At 41.4% G+C, this 22,519-nt stretch overlaps 1 protein-coding gene across 1 annotated transcript in view; it reads left to right on the forward strand.

Moving 5' to 3' along the window:
* The window catches only part of FAT2 (FAT atypical cadherin 2), a 98,175-nt gene that overhangs the window by 31,561 nt on the left and 44,095 nt on the right, over nucleotides 1-22,519 (forward strand). The window contains exons 4-8 of the mRNA XM_089528254.1: nucleotides 70-381; nucleotides 1,796-2,006; nucleotides 13,271-13,410; nucleotides 19,609-19,884; nucleotides 20,936-21,146. Coding sequence (XP_089384380.1) covers nucleotides 70-381; nucleotides 1,796-2,006; nucleotides 13,271-13,410; nucleotides 19,609-19,884; nucleotides 20,936-21,146 — 1,150 coding nt within the window. The remainder of the gene's footprint in view (nucleotides 1-69; nucleotides 382-1,795; nucleotides 2,007-13,270; nucleotides 13,411-19,608; nucleotides 19,885-20,935; nucleotides 21,147-22,519) is intronic.

The following is a 22,519-nucleotide window of genomic DNA, read 5'->3' on the forward strand; positions in this document are numbered from 1 at the left end:
CTAGATCACAATGAATATATACTGTCTTTTCTTGAGTTGTGAGAGAATACTCTGTTCTTTTCCTTGCAGATCTCTGTTTCAGACAATGGTGATCCAGCACTGAAATCCACCAGTAGAATAGTAATCCAGGTCATGGATGTCAATGACAATGCTCCCAGCTTCTCCCAAAAATTCTTCATGGTTAAGCTCCCAGAAAAATCAGCATCTGAAACTCCTTTGCCAGTGTATAGGATGATTGCTGCTGATCGTGATGAGGGGCCAAATGCCCAAGTTACCTATAGCCTTGAAGAAAACAATGAGGGATTCTTTACAATCCATCCAGTGACTGGCATGGTATTCTCCAGAAAGGCTTTTCCTGCCCAAGAATATAACATACTGACAGTAAGTGAAAACTAGAAAGATATGGAGGTGGAAGAGAAATCATACATTTTTCTTCACATATTAGAAGTGGTATGGTAGTGGTTTTGCTACATATATTGTATCACCAGGCAATAGTCAAAAAGCTTTTGAATACCAGCTGTGAAACAAACAAGATGAGTGCATACTCTGCAGGTGACAAATAACTCATTTGTCTGTTTTATTTGGCTTCAGTGTACTCTGTGACTGCAGCCTAAATTAAATTGAGATTATAGAAGGAGAGGAAGAAGTGCATCACTCACCCACGGAGATGTTGGCCACAACTACAACAATATTGGGTTTCCTTGTCACCTTGGTCCAAAATACACTGCAGAATTCCAGAGAATTGTAGTTTATTGTGGCACCAGAGCTCTCTGACAGAGAAGGCTAAATGTCTCACAAAACTACAGTTCCAAAAATTCCCTAGCATTGAGCCAGGGCAGTTAAAGTGATCACAGACTGGATTATTTCTGCAGAGTGTTTTGGACCCTTATCAGCTCTTGGAAAGAGATCTTGTAACACCTTTGAGACAACTGAAAGAAATTTGTAACATAAGCTTTCAGAGACTCTGGGGCTTAATAGACGGCCCCTAAGGCCCTCACCGGATTTGGGCCACATTAACCAGATGCCGCACCCGCAATCTGGCCTTTCTGCAGCAAAAAGCAGCTCCTTTTTGCGCTGCAGAAAGGGTGCTGTACCTGCCACCATGACTTTTTGTCACTTCTTCAGCACAGTGCATGGTCAGGTGGATGGAATGGGGGCAGAGTCGGGGTGGCCTGCATGCAGTCGCCATGCCCCCATGCCACCTCCACACCGGTGTATAATGCCGGTCTGTCAAACCCCTCAGTCGACAAGATCAGATACATATCTCAGTCTCAAAGTTGCTGTAAGCTGCCTTTGTATATGATACAAACTTACATGGGCATGCCTTTGAACAGAGCTTGGAAAAGTTATCTTGAAGTTTTACTCCAAAAGGTTAATGCTAGTTTGGCTGTGGATCAGGTTGGTTGGAGGATTTGGGGAACTGCAGTCCAAAAATTAACTCTCTTAATCTCTGCCCCTGATTCTCACTAAACTGGAAGATGTGATGAAAAAGGTGCCATTGCAATGCAGAACTGATCAGCTAGTTTGAAGAGAACAAAAATAATGCTGGCCCATACTGCAGTTATACAATTATCCTGCCTGTATACAGTGGTTTCTTGTATTTGATGGTGGCAACAGGAAAATGACCAATATATTAACTATGAAAGACCAATGGCCAATGTTATATTAGAAAACAATATTGATTTCCTTTTGATTTTGACATTCAATTTAAAGCAATGGAAGAAGCTCAGCAGTATGAAACTTCTGCATTTTTGTCCATTTGTCTTTGTAAACTGGTGCTCCTCTCTCTTGGCAGGTCAAAGCGACTGACAATGGCAGACCCCCACTTTCCTCCAACGTGAGGCTTCACATAAGTTGGATTCCTAAGCCTCCCCTTTCATCAGAGCCACTAGCTTTTGATGAACCTCATTTCAACTTTGCAATCATGGAAACAGACCCAGTGAACCACATGGTGGGAGTGATAAGCATGGAGGTTGGGCTCAACCAACTCTGGTTTAACATCACAGGTGAGTGGCACACAACTCGGGAATTAGCTTCAAGGTGACTCTGTGCTGACAAAATGTTACCTCTGTTCTCCAGGCAATTGGTACATACAGTACATGGTCCAAGCTAACAAAGGCTGTGTATTTTAGACAGCAGGCTTATTAGAGTCAAGCCCTCAGTACTGCCAGTAAACAGTGTTCAGGTTGGCACAAGCAGGCACCCCACCAAAAGTGTTTTGCAGTTCTTGTATTACCTATCATAATTTGCACAATGGTATTCCTGGCACTTTCCCAAACTGAATGAAAATTCTTGTGTTGCGAACGGGCAAAAACACATCTTTGTGGTTCACAGGAAATATGCGGTAATCATACCTATTCCCCACAGCAATAAAAACAAAACAGCTTTTGGGGAGGGGAGTAAAGGGATTTTGGAAGTCTTTAAATGATGAGTTTGAAGATATTTACTACCAGTGTTTGGCAGTTCCCTTAGAAATAATCTATAGGCTTAATATGTTTTTTATTCTGCTGTTTTGCCCCACTAGTCTGAAATACATTTCGTATATTCAAGCTCACCAAGAGACACACATCTTGCTTAACTTTTGTAGAAATACATAAATAAAAGAGTTAGATCATCTGGCAGAAAGACTAATACATTTTTTAAAAAAAAAATTTTTGGGAGATAGTGAACTTACTGAGAAGATGTAATGGGGGCAGTGTGCAAAATGGTCTTGTTGGCGCTTTACAGACCGCCCAATAAGGGCGGTCTGCCGGCGCCTCCGTTTCTGTCGCTGGGAAGCCTCAGCCTCCAAACGGGGAGGGTTCCCAGTGGCAGAAAAAGAAGCCGCAAAAAGCAGCTTCTTTTCGCATCACGTTTGCGATGCACGAGTGCGCAAATGGTGCACTCGTGATGTCGCAAGCACAGGGGGACGTAAGGACGCTAAGCATCTGGCATGTCAAGATGGTGGCGCCCATGTGTATAGGGCACCGCCATTTTGTACGTGCTCAGCATGTATGAGGGTTAGGGCATCCGGAAGGGATGCCCTTTCGTAACTCTAGTACGTGCCAAGCACGTACTTTTTGCCCGTGCGGAACGGGCCATTTATACTTTGTGAAACCTCAGATTTCTAGCTCTTTTCAGGCATTCCTCTTTTTTAAGGTTAAAATACATGCCCTAAAGGCACCAGTTTCCATATGATCTTGGAAATTAAACAAGTTTAGCCCTGGCTATTACTTGGATGGGAGACATCTACAAATACCAGGTGCTGTAGGCTGTATTTCAAAAGAAGGAACTAGAAAAACCACCCACGAGTGGTTTTTGCTTTAAAAAATCCTATGAAATTCATGGCTTTACCATACATTGATAGGCAGCCTGAAGGCACATACAGACACATACAAAAACATATGTAAAGGCTTTGAAGAAGAGACATTTCTCTGTATGTAGGCCTGAAGAGGAGAGGCTTTTACATGTGTAGAGGCTCTCCACTCAAGGCAACCCTGAAAATTATGGTTCTGCTTATCTTGAAAGTCTTCATGGATATGAGAGATTGTCCTCTTCAGACCTGTTACTTTTCACATGAACAGAGTAGTGATAGAGGGGGAAGCATGCACTTTTCCCTGCATGTTGACTTAACCCTTATACTAAACATTCAAACTGAGCTATTGGGCTACTGGGTTTTAAAGATGATTGTACAGCCCTTCTAATAACTGGAGTTATAACTCAATACAAAACCTCCTACAGGAGGCACAGCACTCTGCCCCCAAGAGAGACAGCTCCCCAAAAAACGACCAGCTTAAGCTAGTCATCTAATAAGGAACATGAGAGAGGATGGGTGAATTGTGCTGTTGCCCTGACAAGCATGGCCGAAGACACATGCGATCCCCATTATATAGCCCTCACAACATGTGAGTCCCGTGAGACTTTGGCTAAGATCTCAGCCCAAATTCTGTGACAGCTAGGGTTCATAGAGTTGCTGCAAAAACCTTGCAATCACCAAAGGAATCCGTCAGGATGGTTTCAGCAGAGTGAGTCCTGGATGACATTATCTTTGATGTATCTTTCAGCTGTGCTGATCTTTGAGTATATAATTCCTATTTCCTGGCATTACATTGGAGGCTAGTTATTTTTCTTCTGTAGAACAAAGCCACCCCTGAAGGCAGATAAAGTGTAGGCATGCAAGAATTGTCCTTCTCTAGGCAGCTCCAAAGAATACGTCTTTGTCGGGTTCAGTTGGGCATGGATAATGAAGTACAAATACAATTAAAGCAGAACAAGAATCAACACAGTACAGAATTGACAATGCTTGTAGAAAGTTTACTTTGAATTAGGACTGTCTTCTAGCATTGTGTCCTGTTAAAGGTATTTTCCTTGGAATTTAATCTCAGCATTTATCTTTCCTCCCGTATCAGCCCCTGTGTACTATATGGGATGTTAGCTTCTATATTCACTCAGTGAGTCCACTAATTTATTGCATTTTATCATTACCTTGTTTGCTCTTCTGTTGAGGTTAACATTAATTGAGTTGAAAACAGAGGTTTTTGGTTTATTAATCATCTTTGCAACCATTCATCCAAGGAAATCAGGATGGGGTAGAATGCACATTATTCTCCTATATATGTCTCGATACATTTAGACACTGGGCCCAAACAGGCAGCCCTTTTACACCACCATCCTGGCGGCTTTGGAGCACAGCATTTAGACACCCACATCACAAAGTCAAGTGGCTGTCCAGATGTGCGCGGCTTCATGATGCTTTGGCAGTACAGCATTTACACACCACATGCTGCTGGAATGTCACGAAGCCATCATGGGGCTGTGGCAGGGCCGGCAAAGTCAGCTTTTCCCTGGCCGAAAAAGGAGCGGATCTTATTTGCTCCTTTTTCAGCTGAGTTCAAGGTGGATTGAGGCTGCGGCGTATGGTTGCTGCAACCCCAATCCGTATTTGGTAGGGGTGACTTCAAGCCACTCCTTCCTGCCTGCCTGCCTCCCTCCACCATGTCAAGAAAATGTTGAGCCATCATGTTGAGGGTTTATTGTGAAAATTTCAAAGCAGCCAAAAGCCACACTTTTTGACTGGTCTGTTTTGGGGCTAGAAATTTCTTAGCAAGATTTATTAGAGGAGGTTTACCATTGCCTTCCTCGGAGAAAGTGTGACTTGCCCAAGGCCACCCAGCAGGTTTCTCTGGCAAAGCTGGGATTTTAGCTCTGGTCTAACAGATTCCTGTTCCAGCACTCAAATCATTACATCACACTGGCTCAGTCAAAACAGGATATCTTGCCTTATCATTTGACAAATCGAGGAAATGACCTCCTTCCAAATTTGGAGGATCTTAGAACAATAAATCCACATATGTTCTAAGGGCCTTTCCCCACAATCTCTTCAGTATCTATCATACAAAGCATAAATAATACTAATGCTATTCAGTTGGGTAGAGGTGCCTCCACATGCAGTTTTTATAAAGCTTACTATACAAAGGGCTGAAATTGATTTGTATGGAAAACACAGCCAAAGCTTTATCAGAGATCTTCATGTTAAAATTTGTCTCCCAAACTATTTTTGAACACTTGATTTGCCCAAATGCTTTCTCAATTAAGTTTATAGGGAAATGAAATAAGATCAGCTGCATTATAGGCAGAAGAAACACATTTTATTAAAATATGATAAGTGTCTTACGTCTAGCAAGTCCTTCTGACTTGAATATCCAGTTGCCTGTGGAAATAATCTTAACTTATTGAAACCAATTATCTGTTCTAAATTATGCACTTTTTCAATGGTTTTGGCCCTGTAGTGGTCAGTGGAAGTGTCTGAATTTTTTTGAACAAATGAAATTTAGGAAGAATATGAGCTTTAACAACTGTAAAAAAATCACCAAAAAGTATGTAAAAACCATTGTAGTTTTGTCCAATAGGATGAAGTTTTTGAAACTGTTCATTCTCGTGTACAGTAAGCAAATAAGTGAAGATTTTAATCTCTATTGCATATTTTCACAAAATCCTGTGAAATTTGAAAGTTGTAAATTGCATCAGAAAGAAGTTGCCTGTTGGAGACACAAAAAAAGTAGCCTGGTGCTCAGGGCTTGAAAAAATTTCTCACAGCCAGCAAGGCTGGTCAATTCTGGGGGTTGTGTGTCCTGGGCCCAGTGTTATTCAACATCTTTATCAATGACCTGGATGACAGAATTGGGAGCATACTTATCAGATTTGCAGATGACACCAAATTAGGAGGAACAGCTAGTACCCCAGAGGACAGGATCAACATTCAAAATGACCTGAATAAACTAGAAAGCTGGGCCAAAGCTAACAAAATGAAATTCAACACGGAGAAATGTAAGGTACTGCACTTAGGGCAGAAAAATAAAATGCACAGATATAGGATGGGGGACACCAGGCTGAATGAGACTACACGTGAAAGGGATCTAGGAGTCCAAGTAGACCACAAATTGAACATGAGTGAACAGTGCAATGCGGCAGCTAAAAAGGCCAATGCAATTTTAGGCTGCATCAATAAAAATATAGTGTCTAGATTAAGAGAAGTAATAGTGCCACTGTATTCTGCTTTGGTCAGGCCCCACCTGGAATATTGTGTCCAGTTCTGGGCACCACAATTCAAAAAGGATGTGGAGAAACTGGAGCGTGTCCAAAGGAGGGTGACTAAAATGGTGAAAGGTCTGGAAACCATGTCCTATGAGGAACGACTCAGGGAGCTGGGAATGCTTAGCCTGGAGAAGAGAAGGTTAAGAGGTGATATGATAGCCCTGTTTAAATATTTGAAAGGATGTCATATTGAGGAGGGAGAAAGCTTGTTTTCTTCTGCTCCAGAGAACAGGACCCGGAACAATGGTTGCAAGCTACAGGGAAAGAGATTCCACCTAAACATTAGGTGGAACTTCCTGAGAGTAAGGGCTGTTTGACAGTGGAAAACACTCCCTCGGAGTGTGGTGGAGTCTCCTTCTTTGGAGGTCTTTAAGCAGAGGCTGGATGGCCATCTGTCAGGGATGCTTTGATTGGGAGTTCCTGCATGGCAGGGGGTTGGACTGGATGGTCCTTGTGGTCTCTTCCAACTCTACGATTCTATGATTCTATGAAACAGAACAGTCTGTAAAATTTATTTATACCCCACCTCTCCAATGAGATCGAGGTGGTTTACAACATTAAAATATAAATACAATACAATAAAATCTCTCAAGACAGATCTTGTCCAACATGCCTTCCCAGATTAATGACTCAGTTGCCTCCCATTGACTACTCTGTTTGCTTTGTTTTAACAATTTTAATTGTATTGTTTATTATAGTTATTGTTATTAATTTTGGGTTTATGGTGGATGGGTTTAAGAGAGATTTTATGGTATTGTATTTATATTTTAATGTTGTAAACCACCTCGATCTCATTGGAGCGGCAGGGTATAAATAAATTTATATTATTATTATTATTATTATTATTATTATTATTATTATTATTATTATTCAATTCCCAGGATTCGCTAGCACTGCCAAACTTTATTATTTCTGCAGGGTGTTCTGGACTGCTGACTTCAGCTACTGTTCCACCCCCTGGAAGTCCCACCCCAGAAGTCTGCCCTGTGGAAGTCCCACCCACCCCAGAAATCTCACCCCCTAGATGTCCCACCCCTGGCACCCGGTGACACTTGGTGTGAGAATGCCATTGAGTTCAGGCACCCAGTCTCTTTAAAGGTTCACCATCACTGCTCTAAGGCAAACTTTTCATGGTGTTTTCTTGGCAAGATCTGTTCAGAAGAGGTTTGCCATTGCCTTCCCCTGAGACTGGTAGAATGAAAGTTGCCCAAGGTTAGCCAGTGGTTCTCATGACTGAGCTGGGAACCGAACCCTGATCTCTAGAGTCATAGTCTAGCACTCAAACCACTACATCATGCTGGCTCTAGTTAGCAAAATAAACTTGTAAAGAGAGTCATATAATGGACACACACACACACAATCTGTTTGTTTAATGGTTCTAGGCACATTTTGCACACAATGCAAATGTAAGGACAACAAGTAAGGAATCAGTGTGCACTTCTTTGGATTTAATTGTATTAACATGGCAGTCTTTCCCTTTCTGCTCTTTCATTACCATCTGGGTTGGAGCACGAGCAAGTTCCTGATGAGAGTGGCATCTGTTTCTGCATTTGTTCAGTGTTGCATGGCTTCCCCAGAAAACATGGAATTCTTCCACAGAATTACAGCAAATGACATTGCACGTTCACACACAGTGCTGACCTTGGATTCCAAGCCAAAAGTTCCCCTCAGTGCTAGCATTCTTGCAATTTCACTTGTCTGCAGAGGTGATTTATAGCGCAAGTCAGACAGTGCCCTTACCTGTCTGCTTAAATAATTCAGTTGCAGAAACTGTTTTTCAGCCTTTCCATTTTTCCTCGTTTTTCTATAAATGCTCCATTCCATTTCTTCCCATATTTAACCCACATGCACCATTAAAAAAAACACCTCATGGTAGTGTATTTAAAAATAAAAAAAACATTGAGATGTCCAGTGGATTTAGGATTTTGGGTAGCAGTAAAGTCAGGTTAGGATTAGGGAATAAGGTACTCAGTTGTATTTTCTGACCCCAATGAGAATTCTAATGCTCCTCCAAAGAGGGCAAATTTTACTTGACGACCAGAATACATTTTTGCTTCACCATGATTCACTTAGCATTGCATGGAACCTTTTTTTTAAAAAAAAATACTGGGCATTATGTTTGCTAGGACAAAATAAGTAACCTAATAGCAAAAAGCAATTGTTGGGACCTTTAAAAAAAAAGTGCTATTTTTTGTTTGTTTTAAAAAAAAATGATCCCATACATGGCAAGGCTGAACACTGGGGTGGGGTGGATCCACAAAGGGGTGGATAGCAAGAAGCAGCATTCTCCAGTCCAGAACACTAGTATTATAATGAAATAAATTTTAGTTTTAGATCAAGTATTTGTGTGTGTGCATGCACCTCAATTTGTACAGAAAAAAATATCTCAGTAGCAAGGGTGGAGGGTAAAATAAATGCTCTGTTGATGTGTCTTCAGAGCCAGAATAGTATAGCAGTTTGAGCACTGGACTACATCTCTGGAGAGCAGAGTGCAAATCCCTGCTTGGCCATGGAAACCCACTGAGTGACCTTGGATAAGTCACACTCTCTGAGCCTCAGAGAAGGCAAAGACAAACTTGGGATCATCATAAATTAGAAATGATGCAACAACAACTTCACAGTTATACCAACAGAAATGCATACAAATAAATCTGCACAAAATCTGTAGTCAGGGGAGAAAAAAGATCCTGTAAGACTGTCCAGCAGATCTTGGAGCAAACAAGCATATACATCTAGCTGGAAGAACTGTAGGAGACAGTTAGGTTGATTTGTACATGCCTAGGAATGTACTGCATTTTGCCTTAGGCTAGCCAGCATGGCTTAGTGGTCTGAGCATTGGACTACAACTCTGCAGACCAGGGTTCAAATCCCTGCTCAGCCATGAAAGCCAATGGGTCACCTTGGGCAAGTCACATTCTCTCAGCCTCAGAGGATGGCAATGGCAGTTTCTTTTTGGAGCGAAGGGACGCTGGGTAGTTTGGCTGCGGTGGCATCCCTCTGAGAGAAAACAGGCCACTGCCAACCCACCTTTTTCTGCAGGTATGTACCGGGCCATACTAAACAAATTGTGAGGAAATGAGCAAGGGCTTCCTAATAACTATCAGTATTCAGAAACATGTTGGTCAGGTTCTTTGCTATTGTAGAGTAAATAAAGCTTAGACTGCATCTGCACTGAAGAAATAATGCAGTTTGATACTGCTTTAACTGTCATGCCTCAATGCTATTGAATTTATACTTTGTTGCTATGGATATGTAGTTTGTTGTGGCAACAGAACCTGACAGAAAAGGCTAAATATACCTCACAAAAGTACAGATCCCTGATTTCCATACCATTGATCCACAGCAGTTAAAGACATGTTAAACTGGATCACTTCTACAGTGCAGATTAGACTTTAATTGACTCAGTCACAAGCATTACAGGAATTGAAGAGAGCAGTGGAGACTGGAATGCAGGATTCCTTCAGGGATTGAGGCAGGTCCCAACAGAGGGGGCAGATTAAGTATCACACCTGAAATGAAGCCAACAGATTTACTCTCCCCTTCCAATTTGCCTAGATACTCCTTTTTCTCAGGAGAACATGTCCTCCAATCTCCTCTGGTTAATTTAAGTGCCTTCCCTTCACCTGGAATGACATTGTGGCATTACATTTTTAAACCAATGAAAAAAATTCAGGCAAACTATTATTATTATTATTATTATTATTATTATTATTTCTTATCTGCCTCTCCCCATGGATCAAGAGAGGGAACAACAACAGACCAACAAATATACATGACTTGAGAACACAACATATATCTGTTAAAAAAAACCAAACAAGACACATGTATATTAAAGCAATTTATATTTAAAATTCATTGTTTAAAATGTACAATTTTAAAAATCATCTGGATAGGCCTGCCTGAAGAGATTAGTCTTAAATGCCGTTTTAAATTTGGACAGTGTATTCAGCTGTTGAATCTCTTCTAGCAGGTCATTCCACAGTCTAGGGGCTGAAGAAAAAGTCCACTGGCTGACTGGAGTAAATGTCCCCTAGAGGATTTGAGTGTATGGGCTGGGCTGTATGGGAGGAGGTGATCTCATAGGTAACCTAGATCCAAACCATGTAGGGCATTTAAGGAAATAACCAATACTTTGTGCCTTGCCCAGAAACGAATTGGCAGCCAGTAGAGTGATGTTAATGTTGGTGTAATATGATCACTCCTGGATGTCCCAGTAACCAATCTGGTTGCCATGTTCTGAACTAAATGAAGTTTCAGAATTTCATACAGAGGTAGCCCAATGTACAGCACATTGCAAAAGTCCACCCTCAATGTTATTAGTGCATGCACTACCATCGTTAGGTCCTCCAGTCTTAGGTGTATCAGCCAAAGCTGATAGTAAGCACTCCTGGCCATTGTATCTATCTCAGTGTTTGGAGCAACCAGAGACTTAGCCAGGATTTTAGGAAGGGGGGGGGTCCAGACTAAGTGCCACCATTATAATGGGGCTTGGGTGCAGTGGCGCAGCAGCACATACCATTCATTTTTCTAATGGAAGGGGGGGGGGGTCCGGACCCCAAGATCCCCCCCCCTTGGCTACGTCCCTGGAGCAACAGATTCAGAAGTACTCCCCACGTTGTGACAGCAGTCTTTCAGGGGGAGAGTAATCCCACCCAAGACTGGTTGACACATCTCCAAATCCAGGTTATCACCTTTGACAGTAAGCACTTCTGTCTTGTCTGGATTCAGCTTCAATTTGTTTTTCCTCATCCATCCCATTACCTTCTCCAGGCATTCATTCATTAGCTGAGGCTGTATTTGAAGGAATGGGGAAATATATTTGGGTGTCATCAGCATACTGCCCCATGCCTTCGGATGATCTCTCCCAATGGGGCTAGAATGACACCTTGTGGTATGCTGTATAACAGCTCTTTTTTTAAAAGAGCAGCTGTCACCAAGCACCACCATCTGGAATCTTCCTGAGATGTAGGAGCCACACAGTGCCTCCAAATCCCCCAGGTGTTCCAGTGGGATACCATAGTCAATGGTATCCAGCGCTGCTGAGAGCTCCAAAAGTACCAGCAGGGACACAGTCCCTCTGTCAATTCTCATGCAGAGATCATCCACTAAGGTGACCATAGCAGTCTCAACTTCATATCCGGTTTTGTAGCTGGTTTGAAATGGGTCCAGGTAATTGATATCATACAAGACTTCCTGGAGTTGGAAAGCAATTGCCTTCTTGATTACCTTGCCCAGAAAAGGGAGATTTGAAACTAGTCTGTAGTTATTTAAGTGCAGCGGGATTTTTTTTTTCTTTTAAATTAAGGGAGAGCTTTTTAAGAAGTGGTCATGCCACCACTTCTTTTAAACATGATCAAATATTACCTTCCTTGAGAGGTGCATTAATTATAGTAACTGAGATCTAATTGCATCTTCTCCCTGAGCAACCAGCCAGGAAGGACAGGGATCGAGAAGACAAGTTGTCTTCCTCACTTGCCAGGCAGCTTGTTCACATCGGTGGTACTCACCAATTGGAACTCCTAATCATAGAGTCATTGGACACAGAGGAGTTTGTCACATGGGGACAACTGGAAGTGTAAACAGAGTTTATCCTGTGAAAATTGTGCATTCGCAATTAAGATTTTCACACAACGTCATGATTAAAGTACCATTTTCCCAGGAATATCCCATGAAAATCACTCAATTGCACACATTCGCAATAAAGATTTTCACATGACGTCACAATCAAAAGTGATTAAAGCACCATTAACCCTGGAATAACCAGGCAATAAACAGTAACAAATTGTTCATGGAAAAATCTTGTGAATGATTTGTTGCTGTTTATTGCCTGGTTATTCCCTGGTGTTATTCCCGGGATAATGACTGCTATGTGTGAAAATCTTAATTGCACTTTTATAGTAACCGTGCAATTTTCACTGGATAAACCTCGTTTAAACTTCCAACTTCCCCCCATGTGAGAAACTCCTGAGATCAATTGTGACAACAGAAGCCTTTCATAGACATTTTCTACACCCATCTTTTACACTGTTCTACTACCTCCTCTAGATTAGTGGTTCTCAAACTTTTTCATCCTGGGCACCCTTCTACATCTACATAAGCACGTTGGGGCTCCCTCTCACTTGAGATAGTATATGGGATTTTGGCTTTAGAAAGAGCAAAAGGAAAAGAAAGAAAAGGATAATTTTTGTTCCTTTCAAAGAAAAAAACGAGGGATTTTCCTTATGGAAAGAACAAAGGGAAAGTTCCACCAGTCCAGGGATTTTGCCTGTGGAAAGAGCAAAGGGGAATGAAAGACAGCGGACTTTGCTCCTTCTCCCTCCCAAACTAGTGCCATGCACACACAAGCCCCGCCCCGCAACTGACTTTCTTCTCTTCCTCCCAGTTCCTTCCATGTGGTCTGAGCTGAAGGGGATGCTGAAAATGTGTTCCAAGCACTACCCCTCTCCGGAGGGTCAGCTAATCTGAGTCTTGAGAAACCCTTGAGAAACTGTCACACACCCCTTAGTGGAGGCACCCCATAATCTGAGAACCTAAACTCTAGATATTTCTCATCAGATTCCGTGAATGGGACTATTACAAATGCTACCAGCTGTGAGAATTGTTTGCCACCTGGTTCATCCTCCAAAGAGATGCTGGTATTCAAACACCTGGTATCCTTCCCAGTTCTGCCTTCTAACCTTTCTTCCTCTTTTCTAAGGTGGTAACGATGAAATGGATTTTGATATTGAGAAGAGCACTGGCAGCATTGTCATTGCAAGAGCCCTGGATGCAAAGAAAAGATCCAATTACAACCTCACAGTGGAAGTCACCGATGGATCAAACATCATCAAGACACAGGTCAGCATCCACAAAGCCTCTTTCAGATCCTTTGGTAATCTATAGGGATCTTCAATAAGAATGAGAATGGGCATTAGATACAGAGTTGTAGCTGTCTTTAAAAAAAATCACCACTAGAAAACCGTACTTGAGTTAAACTATCTTTGTGAAGTCGAAGTCTTTCAGGCCAGCATCCATAGTTTTTTGTGGGTTTTTTGGACTATGTGGCCATGTTCTAGAAGAGTTTCTTCCTGACGTTTTGCCAGCATCTGTGGCTGGCATCTTCAAAGAATGCTTGCCTGGAAAGGAGTTGGGTATATATATATACTGTGTGACCTGGAAAGGCAGGAGTGATTTGCATGTGTATTGTTCTGTTGCTAATGGCATGCCTTGGGGTAAGAGGGTCTGCAAAAGAGGGTTGGTGTCTGCTGAAATTCTGGACCATGCCAACAACTACCATGTCAGGATGCACGGGGAAGCCATTGAAATCCACAAACACCTGGACAATTTCAACAGGAAAGAGGAAACCCTTAAAGTAAACAAGGTTTGGCTACCAGTCCTGAAAAATAGCAAGATTAAGACTAAACAAATGCAAATGAGAAATCTCCCAGGGTCAAGGGTTTCCCAGCAGACAATGAGCACTAATCAAGCATACACTAATCCTCTTTTGCAGACTCTCCTACCCTGAGGTCTGTCATTAGCAATAGAACAATACACATGCAAATCACTCTTGCCTTCCCAGGGTCACACAGTATATATATACCCAACTTCTTTCTAGGCAAGCATTCTCTAAAGATGCGAGCGACAGATGCTGGCGAAACGTCAGAAATAAACTCTTCTAGAACATGGCCACATAGCCTGAAAAAAACACAAAAAACTATAAACTATCTTCTTAGATTGTAGGTGTCATTGGGGTTTCAAAGGTGCCCAATACTGTCTTTCCCCTCTGAATTAGGAACAACAAAATGAACACTCTTTTTAATGCAAGTACTTTGAAAGAACAAGAACCAACATTTTTTCATCTCTTGGTCAGTGAGAATATCCAATTTGGGAGCACAGTAAAGAATAAAAAGAAGAGGAACATTCTTACCAGGAGATGTCATTCTTTCTTCAATTTCTTCTGTAACAGATGCTATTGTACTCTAGTAATGAGAGAATTAAAAATTCTGCAGTTGCCTGCTGTATGTATGTGGCAGAATTTGTAATACTCAGTAAAGTAGATGACAGCGAGTGGTGTTTGGGGGAAAATGACATTTTCAGAAAAAAATTAAAAATGCAGTATTAGACATCTTTACATTATAAGTCATTGTGATACTTTAAGAACATAAAATGCATTGTATATAACTTGGTCTGGGCATATAATAATTGTGTTCGATATATTAAAAGTACACTTTATTCAGAATGTATTGTTGTTGTTGTTACAAATGGAATTATAAGGCCCTGAGCTGTAGGGGACCCCTGACCTATAAGGAACCTCTTGGGTTTTTTGCGGGGAAAGAAAAATCTCACTGTAACAGGAAACTATCAACATTAATGAACTATTTTGTCTCCTCTAGTTTTCCATAGTGTCAGGCAGATAGAACATGCTAATTCCTATAAAAACAAAGTAAAGAAAACAAAGACCAGGAATTGTATTGAACTGACACTGTATGAAGTCTTAAACAAGTCTTCTTATAGACATTTTAGAAATGATATCGGGACTGCAACTGGGGCAGCTTGACACCACTTTAACTGCCATGGTTCAGTGTGATGGAATTCTGGGATTTGTAGCTTTGTGATATATTTAGCCTTCTCTATCAGAGAGTTTTGGCGCCACAACAAGCTCCAAATTCTAGGATGCCATAGGATGGAGCCATGACAGTTAAAGTGGTGTCAAACTGTATTAATTCTGCAGAGTGGGCCTTTATTAACACCTTGCCTTAAACATTTTAGTCATCATTCTAAAAGAAAGTATTCCATAATTGATTTTTTTCCCAGTTCTTTCAAAGAAAATCCTCAAGAAAAACACATTTTCCCCATTTTTTTCTGTCTGGGTGTGCTTCACATCTCTAAGCACGGTCCTGAGTTTGCAAAGTCATGAAGATCTCTCATCCATCAGGTCCCCACAAGTTAGAGCCCACTTAATGTCACAAAGGAACAAGAAATTAGCTGGCATGGCCGGAAAAGGAACAGAAAAGGTTTCATCTTTCACCTGCTTCTCTAGTATTTATTCAAACATCACCATAGAGCACAACTAAATGTTTTGAAACTAGTTTAGCAGCCATAACCTGATGACTCTAAATTTCATCAGCACATGGAAGAGCTGAATGCAATGTAGGAGCTTCTTTGCTAGCAGCCATGGCATTTAGAGAAGGTCAAAATGACCTAATATTTATAATTTGGACCAGAATTTGGAAATCTGCTTTTTAAAAGTAGCACATCATTACTTGTTACTGTGTTTATAGAGTATTTTCTATTTATGTTTCTATTTCTAATTACAAAGCTGAAAAAGTAATTATTATTTTTAATTTTTTGTGGGTTTTACGGGCTATGAGGCCATGTTCTGGAAGAGTTTATTCCTGGTGTTTCTGTGGCTAGCCTTTTCAGCTAGCAGCTGTGGCTAGCCTTTTCAGAGAATGCTGGCATGGAAGAGAATGGAGTATATATAGTGTTGGTTGAGAGGAAGTGATTTACATGCAATCTGTGTATTGCTCAGTTGTTGAATGGCAAGACCTCAGGGTATCTAATTAATGATCCAGTGTCTGCTGGGACCCCCCCCCCCCCCGAGTGGTTTTCATTTGCATTTGCTGGGTCTTGATTTTGGTGTTTTTTAGGACTGGTAGCCAAACTTTGTTTACTTTAAGAGTTTCTTCTTTCCTGTTGAAGTTGCCCAGGTGTTTATGGATTTCAATGACTTTCCTGTGCATTCTGACCTGATAGTTGTTGGCTCCACCTTCAATATGACACCCCTTCAAATAGTTATACAATGAATCCTATTGTAGAACAAAGTCAGGATATAAATCCTTGAAATAAACAAATAAAATAAAATTATAGAGGCTATCAAATCACCTCTTAACTGACTTTTCTTCAAGCTAAACATGCCCAGTTCCCTAAGCCTCTCCTCATAAGACATGGTTTCCAGAACCTTCACCATTTTGGACACCCTCCTCTGGACACACTCCATGGCCCATGTAGACATGTCCTTCATCACACCCTTTTTACCTAAACAGCAACTTGTTACAGGTAACTGCATCACATGCAGTACATTCCTTCCAAGCTTCAGTATAGCTATGCCTTTTGGCTCTGGCATCTAGCTTCTTTGTCTAGTGCTGGGAGGGTTCAGAAGGAGGTTCACCTATTAAAACAAGGTTTTCAGCAATGTTCTAATCAGATCAGTACTTTACTGATGATCATAAGAGTTATAGATGGGAATGTGTGGGATGAAGTGATTGAGAATGCCATTCTTCTATGACTCAGTAGTTGGTCAATGCTACTTTGAATGTCTTACAACCTTGTCCTGCCACTAAGAGTCATTGTCTGCCATCTTTGGCTGACTTGCACTCTCCCAGCCTCCAAGGAATGTCTTTCTCTGTTTACTTTGGCACTGACAATCACTGCTGAATGTGTGGAACCTGCTGTGGCAAAATCCCAGCAAGCTGTATTTTGCAAAAAAAAAAAAAAGAGAGAGAGAGAGAGTTGTTGCATCAGGCCATGTTTTTTTTTTTAAAAAAAAAGAAAGAGGTGGTTATGTGATGAAATGCAGCCAGATAAAATAAAAAGAAACTTTCTGCAACGTTTGACAGCAAGTTTAGGGAAGGGTGTATTGTTCCTGTTACTAGGGGGAAGCTTTTGCAATTATGTTTCTTCTGATATATATATATATATATATATATATATATATATATATATATACACACACACACACACACACACACACACACACACGCAAGCACGCACACACACACACACACACACACACTCCATCCACTTCATTTCTATTCATATGATTCCTAGCACCTGTTCCCACTATGAAATAGAGCAAATTGCCAATCGGTGTAAATGACCCTCATTCCCATTTGAAACTGGTTCCTGTCACAGTGTGATCAAATCCTGTCATGATAAAGCAGGGCAAAAGCAAAAACAGAAAAAGAACAAAAAAAAAAAAACCAAACCAGTTTTTCCAGAGAGTAGTTTCTATGTGGTTCTTTTCAGAAGAATAAATTCTGAAGCGTGTACAATAAGTGGGAATGACAGATCAGAATCGATTCATTCTGGAGGGGAGGGACAAATGGCAGAGGGGTATTTACCATCCCTCCTCAATTTTTGACAGATCCACCATTCGCCCCCTCCCCCAGCTTTGTTTTTTAAATAAAATTCATCAAAAATTCAATTCAAAGGCAAGTAGTTGCAAAACCAATAAATCTAATTTTTGATGAATTTATTTTTTAAAAAAAAGACCCTGCCATGCTTGGATTGGGTGATCCAAGGGTGGCAGGTGTCTGGGAGAGACACCTGGGGGTCTCCCTCCCCCTTGCCAGGCGTGGATTGGGTAATCCAAGGGTGGCAGGGGTCTAGGAGAGACACCTGGGGTTCTCCCTCTCCCCTGTCAGGTGGCACGGGTCTGGGAGTGTCCCCTTGGGTTGGGCAATCCAAGGGTGGCAGGAGTCTGAGAGGAACCCATGGGAGTCTCCCTTCCCTCTGGCATGCTCGGATCAGGTGATCCAAGGGTGACAGGGGTCTGGGAGGGACCCAAGGAGGTCTTCCTCCCACCTGCCACGCTTGGATTGGGCAATCCAGCCATGGCAGGGGTCTGCATGGGACCCCCTTACATCACTGATGATGCACAGATAATTGACATGCATATTGAAGCAGTGCAAACTAGTGGTGATGACAATTGCACCAAAAAAGAAGCGATTACAGGGGGTAATGAAAAGATCCACTTTGATAGTGGGAACTAGGGACCTTTTGTAATTGATTTACCAACACAGAGTGAATGCGAATAGCACTCCGATTTCAGTGTAAGTGGAAATGAGCCCCTAGAATAGAACTAGCAGAAACTGAGCTACACATAGAATCATAGAATCCTAGAGTTGGATGGGACCACAAGGGTCATCTAGTCCAAGCCCTTGCCATACAGGAACTCTCAATCAAAGCATACCCACCAGCCTGTAATTCTGACATTTGCTCCAAAGCATACCCATCACTTTAACTGCCATGGCTCAATGCTATGGAATTCTGGGATTTGTCATAGCCAATGTGTAACCAAACCAGTTTATAGGCAAACATTCATTTTGTGTCACCTTTTTTGTTCTCCTAGTTCTTGCCTCTCCTTGGCATCATATCTCCCTTTCTTCTCCTCCTCCCTCTCTGTCCACACAGACTTCAGAGTTTCTTCCTGAGAATCCATGAAGTTATCCTGTCATCAAGTCAGGGTTGTCATCTACAACCAATGGCCTTAGGCAGCTGCCAAAATCCCAGCAACCTGGAAGAGCTTCTTCCCACTGACACTTGCTTTGTCTTTCCCATTCATTCATCCATTCATTCATTCATCCATTCATTCATTTATTCCTGCTGGATCTAGCTGCTGGTTTAATTTATTATTAAACTATATCCTTATATGCTGTCACTTATTGGAGGCATTGTGGGAAAATAGAATGGTGGTGACAGTCTTCTAGTGTTACCCAGTGTCTACCAATGTAGGAAAGGGCCCATCAAAGAGCTCTGTCCCCAAATTTGGGGCCAAACTTGCATAAAATCATCCAAAACAATCACTTGGATCACCACAAATAGGTTTAAATACAGACCTTGGGAATTTACTCTCTTAGATTCTAGTTCCCTGGATTGCCAAGCCAAAAAAGTCACTTTTGAAGCTGTGTTTAAATGTCAAAATGGACAAACACTGGCAAGAGCTGTGAGGGTAAGTATGAAGAAAGAGCACAGGTAAGAACAGCAATGTTCATAGTTGACGTTTGGTTAGCAAACTGTTCCCCTATACATATCTGTCTGAAGTTGGTAGTTCAAGAAGGCTCTCTGGACACTATTATGAGTACCTATTTTAGACATGTGCTTATATACATGGTAAGGAACATGCAAACAAACACTGTTGACTCTGGCATACTAAATACACATCTATGACAAAGTTTTGCGTGGGGAAAAATGGTATTCTTACATAAAAATTCACTTCATTCCAGACTTGAATCTGCCTTCTCTTTTACACACTTTCTCTCCACACTTCTGTAGGCCTATGTCCGAGTGATCGGCATCAACCAGCATGGACCCCAGTTCTTGGAATACCAGTATGAGGTGCACATTCCTGAAGACACACCACCTGGGACAGAATTCATTCGGGTCGGTGCAACAGACAAGGACCAGAAGAAAGGACTGATCTATACCCTTCAGAGCAGCGTGGATCCCAGAAGCATGAAGCTGTTTCAGATGGACCCCAGCAATGGTGCACTCATGTCTGTAGCAGGGCTTGATTTTCAAACGATGTCACTGCACACATTGACAGTTATGGTATGTGAGTCGCAAAAAAGAAAAGCAATATGATTGTTTGATGCATACCCTGCTCTGTTTCAAGGATTCAATATGGCTCACAACTAATACAATATATTGATTTGAAGGATCAAAAAAGCCCCAAAAGCCATATAAATATTTTTGTGGGAAGGACAGGGTGACCTTCTAAGTACCTGTTTGTTTAAAAAAAAAAAGATCTGCAGAATGAGCTGGGATAGATAAGGAGGAGAGACCTCAGTCCCAGGATGTAAAGGCAATATATTCTCTGGAATCCTATACTACACGTACATAGGTCTTCCGACCCAAATCTTAGACTGCTCCTCTGTTCTAGTAGCAACACCAGATCTCACTCTGTACAGGATACCTTGAGGACCGCCTCTCCCCATACAATCCGCCCCGCACACTCAGAACATCTGGGCAGCATCTACTGAGGGTACCTGGGGCAAGACTAGCCTCCACTGCAAGGAGGACATTTACCATCTCAGCCCCGACCCTCTGGAATACGCTGCCCATAGAGCTCCGCTCGGCTACCTCCCTAGCCCAGTTCAGGAAGGACTTAAAAACCTTCCTGTTTAAGCGAGCGTTCCCCAATACAAGCTCTAGTTAGCCCCCCCCCCCCCCCCGATAGCCAATGATAAGCTGGCTAGTATTTGATTTTAATGTATATTTTAATCTGTTTTATTGTTTTTATATTGTATATTGTATATGTTATTATGATGTGCACCTCCCTGATTGGAAGAAGGGCAGTATACAAATAAAGCATTTTTTATTATTATTATTATTATTATTATTATTATTATTAGTATGTATGAGTTTACAAGTTGGATGAGGAATGGAGGTATACTAGTGGCCCTGCTCCTGTTGTGGCCCATAGATTCAGTCACCTGAGAATTCTCTTCAGTGGCATGAAAGTGGAATAAAAATTATATCAAAAAGAGGCTGACCTTTTATCACATAGCACCTGGCACTCTGTTACTGGAAAGATTTCATTTGGTAGTAACCTCTGTTCCCTAAAACAGAGACTCACATGTGCATGTCCTCTGACAATCAGGTGCGAGACCAAGAGGGCCCAATCAAGCGAGACTTTGCCAGAGTTGTGATCCATGTTGAAGACTGCAACAATCATCCTCCCCAGTTCACCAACCTCCATTACAATGCAGAGATTCTGGATGCAGCTCCAGTAGGCACAGAAGTTGCACAAGTCCGAGCCCTGGATCAGGATCAAGGAGTTAATGCTGAAATCCACTACCACCTTGTGGCAGGTAAGGGACTTGAGCAAGCCATAGCTGATGGTAAGTTGTCAGCTTTCCTGAGTAAAGATTGCAGTAACATAGTAGTAACTATGGGTATTTTTACTATCTGCACTATACAGGCATACCTAAGTTATCAAAGCCTCTGACAGTGAAGCTTTTTTTTTTTTTTTTGGCAAGTCTTTTATGTCTCTACTCAGCCTGCCACTTTTCTACTTCATCTTCTGTCTAGCTGGGTTTTTTCTAGTTCCTTAGGCATTGGGAAGAAGATGAAGGAGATCTGGAGAGACACAGACTTTTGATTTTGAATTGTAGGAACATTCTGCAGTAAGCAGTGCAGTAATCAAAACAAAGGGACTACTCAAGCCAATCTTGTAGTTGTGTGTGCCTGCCAACAACAGACAAGGTAAATGGCAGCTCCCTCCAGAAACCCTTGCAGAGCATGTATGAATAGCAAAACAGAGGGAGAAAGAAGAGCAGATACTCATGCCTCACCAGTTCACCCCACCCCATATTTTAAAAGCATAGATTTATCATTGGCCACCAAAGTGGAAATCGTAGCAAAAGTCAAGGCTGGGTTTTGTTTTGTTTTTTTAAAAGTCATCCTTGGATGCATTTTGGAAGGAGCCTTCAGGCAATCTCTAGAAGGTTCAAACTGTTTACTTATGCAAGGCTTATCTGATCTTGTTGTTTCATTTGACATGCACATATTGTTAATTTTGAATTAAAAGGTTGCTAAAACTTGTTGAATGACTCTCCATTTTTGTGATATAGGAACCTATCCCTAGTCTTTTACATTTTTTCTGCCTGTACCTCATTTTCTGTTAAAGAAGTAATGTACAGGAACACAACTCCTTCCTTAATTGAGGTATACCATATCTTAAAGTGTGTGTTTTTTTGTTGTGCTATAGAACATACTTGCTTGAACACACAGTGACCAAACTTAGTGTGTTATCTAATGAAGACATTAGTAAGGTTTAGGACCTAGTCTATAGCTGTTTCAGGCACCTGCTGAACATACACTTTGGATTTCTGTATCTTTTGCTCTGGAATGCAAGGTTTAGGGCCGCTTGTGACCAAATGTGACAGTTACACTTAGAATGATGTCCTAAGCATATTTGTGAAAGTCAAAAAACTGTCAGCAATCTTCCTTTTAAAGAATATTGCTGGTTCTGGTTCCATGTGGAACTGAATGTGAAACACATTTTAAGGATTTTAGATGTGATAATCTTTGCATACTTTTGTATCATTTATATCAACATGGGCAGCACTGGGTAAATTTTCTATTACTATATATGTGACACTAGTTTGGATTTTAAAAATTTCATGATCTATGGAGAAGCATGTGAATGTTTGTGTCCTACCACACTGCATGCTTTATCACT

The sequence above is a fragment of the Sceloporus occidentalis genome, unplaced genomic scaffold (assembly GCF_023333645.1).
Source record: "Sceloporus occidentalis isolate IW3139 unplaced genomic scaffold, rSceOcc1.0.p SCAF_1, whole genome shotgun sequence".
NCBI classification, from domain to species: Eukaryota; Metazoa; Chordata; class Lepidosauria; order Squamata; family Phrynosomatidae; genus Sceloporus; species Sceloporus occidentalis.